Source organism: Echinops telfairi, unplaced genomic scaffold (genome assembly GCF_000313985.2).
Source record: "Echinops telfairi isolate 266 unplaced genomic scaffold, ASM31398v2 ScPeMD7_36;HRSCAF=134, whole genome shotgun sequence".
Lineage (NCBI taxonomy): Eukaryota > Metazoa > Chordata > Mammalia > Afrosoricida > Tenrecidae > Echinops > Echinops telfairi.
The window spans coordinates 2735628-2739129 of NW_022103934.1; the positions used below are offsets into that span (position 1 = coordinate 2735628).

The 3502-nt window shown below is 56.5% G+C and overlaps 1 protein-coding gene across 1 annotated transcript; it reads left to right on the top strand.

Annotated features, from left to right (window-relative positions):
- Nucleotides 1-588: 588 nt before the first annotated feature.
- Nucleotides 589-1806, top strand: ACTL9 (actin like 9). The gene has a single exon (XM_004717340.1). It carries the CDS (start codon nt 589-591, stop codon nt 1804-1806), a length of 1218 nt encoding a protein of 405 aa, XP_004717397.1.
- The last annotated feature ends 1696 nt before the right edge of the window (nt 1807-3502 follow it).

A 3502-nucleotide genomic window follows, 5' to 3' on the forward strand; every position in this document is an offset into this window, starting at 1 on the left:
CAGCCATCCAAACAGATGAATTTGAAAAATGTTTCCAAGAATGGAATAGCAGATTTAACAAATGTATTAAGTGTAATGCAGAGTACTTTGAAGGTGATAAGGTTGTTGTTGTTTTTTAATTAAATACAATTTTTTTTAATTCTACTTTTCGGGGTGGGGGCGAGTACCCCCTCAATTGTATAGCACATTTGCCAGTTGAACTATTTTTTGGCATCTCAATTCAGTAATAGTGTACCACTATGAACAGAAACTCCGGGCCACCTAGCCAAGCCTCGCCCCTTCCTCCCACCCCTGGCAACCACCAATGGCCTCTATTCATTTCACGATGGAGATGAAGCTCCGTGCTTTCTGATCTTGCCCAGCATAGTGCTTTCAAGGTTCACCCAGTGTCGCCTGTGTCAGAACTTTGTGACTGAGTAATAATCACAGGAGGACCCAACCCGCTCTTGCATTGTGAAGTCTGAGGTGGCTGGCAAAGGGACAGTGATGTCACAGACCATGGGCTGGCCGCCCGTCCCTCTCACTGACTGGGCTTGTCTCAAAGACCAAGTCTACCATCTAGCCCGGTCCACCCATCTGCCTCCAGCCATGGACGCAAAGCACTCCAAGCCCCAGCAAGCCCAGTCTGCCTGGGAGGCCCCGGGAGCAGGCCTGGGGAACTCCACTCTGCCGCACGACTCCCCAGACATGGTGGGTGAGAGACCTCCATCCAAGACAGGTGCCGTGGTCATTGACATGGGCACCGGCACCTGTAAGGTGGGCTTCGCAGGGCAGGCCCGGCCCACCTACACAGTGGCCACCATTGTAGGCTGCCTGCCCAAGAAGACCACCAAAGGCGGACAGCTGAGCCTGGAGACGTTCATCGGCGAGGCAGCCCGCAGGCGCCTGGAGCTGACGCTGCTGCAGCCCATGCGCAACGGCATCCTGGTGGACTGGGACGCTGCCGAACTGATCTGGCGCCACGTACTGGAACACGACCTGTGCGTGGACCCCCTGGATCACCCGCTGCTGTTCTCCGACCCCCCCTTCAGCCCGGCCACCAACCGCGAGAAGCTGGTAGAGGTGGCGTTCGAGGCTCTGCACTCGCCGGCCATGTACGTGGCCTCGCAGTCAGTGCTGTCGGTCTACGCGCACGGGCGCATCAGCGGGCTCGTGGTGGACTCCGGCCACGGGGTCACCTACACAGTGCCGGTCTTCCAGGGCTACAACCTGCCACACGCCACCGAGCGCCTGGACCTGGCGGGCATCCACCTAACAGCCTTCCTGGCGGAGATGCTGCGCAGCTCGGGGCTGGTGCTGGGCCAGCAGGACCTGGAGACTGTGGAGCACATCAAGCACCGCCACTGCTACGTGGCGCCCGAAGGCCTCCGAGAGCAGCCGCACCCCCAGGTGCTGACCCTCCCTGACGGCAGGACAGTCACTCTGGGCAAGGAGCTCTTCCAGTGCCCGGAGCTGCTCTTCAACCCCCCTGCGATGCCGGGTCTGTCCCCCGTGGGGGTCCCCACCATGGCCAAGCAGAGCCTGAGCAAGGTGGACCCCGAGGTGCGCGCCGACGTGGCCCAGAACGTGCTGCTGTGTGGGGGCTCCTCTCTCTTCCCAGGGTTCGAGGAACGCTTCCGGGCCGAGCTGCTGCGCTCGCTGTCCCCGGAGGCGCACGGGGTGGTGGCGGCGCAGCCCACGAGGAACTTCTCGGTGTGGATCGGGGGCTCCATCCTGGCCTCGCTGCGCGCGTTCCAGTCCTGCTGGGTGCTCCGCGAGCAGTACGAGGAACAGGGACCCCACATCGTGTACCGCAAGTGCTACTGACGCGCGGAAAGGGACGGGCAGTAAAGTCTCCATTACTCAACCCTCCGCCTGTCCTCCCGCCACCCCTTGCACCCCCACCCCGCAGGTCGGGTCCCAGACAGCCCCCAAAGCGCGTCCCCTTCGCCAGGCCCTGTTCCCTCCTAACTCACCTCCCACGGTCCATCCCTGAAGATATTCTTGCTAAACCCATCTCCCTCATAAGCCAACCCTGGTGGCTCAGTGGCTGCGCATTGGACGGAGATCCGCAAGGGCAGCATTTCGAAACCACTCACCTCTCCGCAGGGCAAGACCGGAGCTTTCGACTCCCATAAAAAGTGACCGTCTCAGAAACCCACAGGGGCCGATCTAGCCGGTCCTATGGGATGGCTGTGCATTCGCTTCAACTCGATGGTAGTGAGTTTGCTTATCCCATCCACCCAAGACCCTACTACGGCGCCCTCGGGTGGTGGTTATTAAGTGACACGGAGTGGGTTCCGAATCACAGGGAGCCTGTGTACAACAGAACGAAGCATTGCCTGGTCCTGCACCATCCTCACCGTTGCTCTGATGGTTAAGCCCCTTTCTGCAGCCGCCGTGTCCATCCATCTTGTCAAGGGCCTCCTCCTCTTTGCTACCCCTCCACTTTGCCTCATATAAAAACCCTCTAACTCCACCCTTAAAATAGACTCTGACCCCTCCTCATCCTCATGATCTACTGCTTATGATATGGACCCAAGATATCCCTGGGTCCCAAGTCCCTCCATTCACCCCTTTAATGTGCCCCTGAGGATTCCGTGATCTGGGCCTCCCAAGACATGCCCCTCCCAAAGAACCCTGCACTATGGTAGGCTAATCCCTTCTCTGAATCATCCTACAGAGGCATTCTACAAATGATTTCGTTTTAATTCCTCCAAATACACGCTAAGAGCTACTTGCCAACACCCCCTGGTTCTGAACATCCCATAACCACCACCTCCTGGGTTTCCCCCTGACTAATTCGACAAAGCTCTCCTACTACTACGTGCTCCGAGCATCCCACTAAGTTCCTACGTCGCTAAACCTTCATATCCACCAACAAGACTTATGTTCTGACTCGAGGTCCCCCTACAATGGCCCAGGAAATGATTCCCTGGTGCTCAAAGCCCATCCCCACATTCTACTACTCCAACTAAACAAAACAAACAACAGCAAAAAAAACCTCTTCCCTGGTACACTGATGCAGCCTCCCCTCATTCAAGTATCTATTCTTACCCCCCAAGAGGGCCACATTTGACCACCCCTAGGAGGGCCTTTGGTTCATGTCCCACAGAGAGCCTCCCAGCCCCTGCTCATCCCTCAGAGCATCCCAGGATAACACTGCGTCCTAAATTGGACATACTCTGGCACCCCAAGACCATCTGTACTGATGACCCCACAAATGTGCTCCCCAACTCTTCCCTCCAAAACCCCCAAACACACACTGCCAGGATGACCTCTTGATGAATTCTCAGAACACCTATCCTAGAGATTTAACAAATTCCCCAAGACTGGAACCCACCATCTGAGACTCAGCCACCAGGGGGCGACAGAATGCTCAAATTATAGAGTCATACCATTGATATCACATGCAAGTAAAATTTTGCTGAAGATCATCCAATCACAGTTGCGGCAGGACATTGATATAGAGTTGCCAGAGGCTCAGGCCAGATTCAGAAGATGAACAAGGGAGAAGATTGCT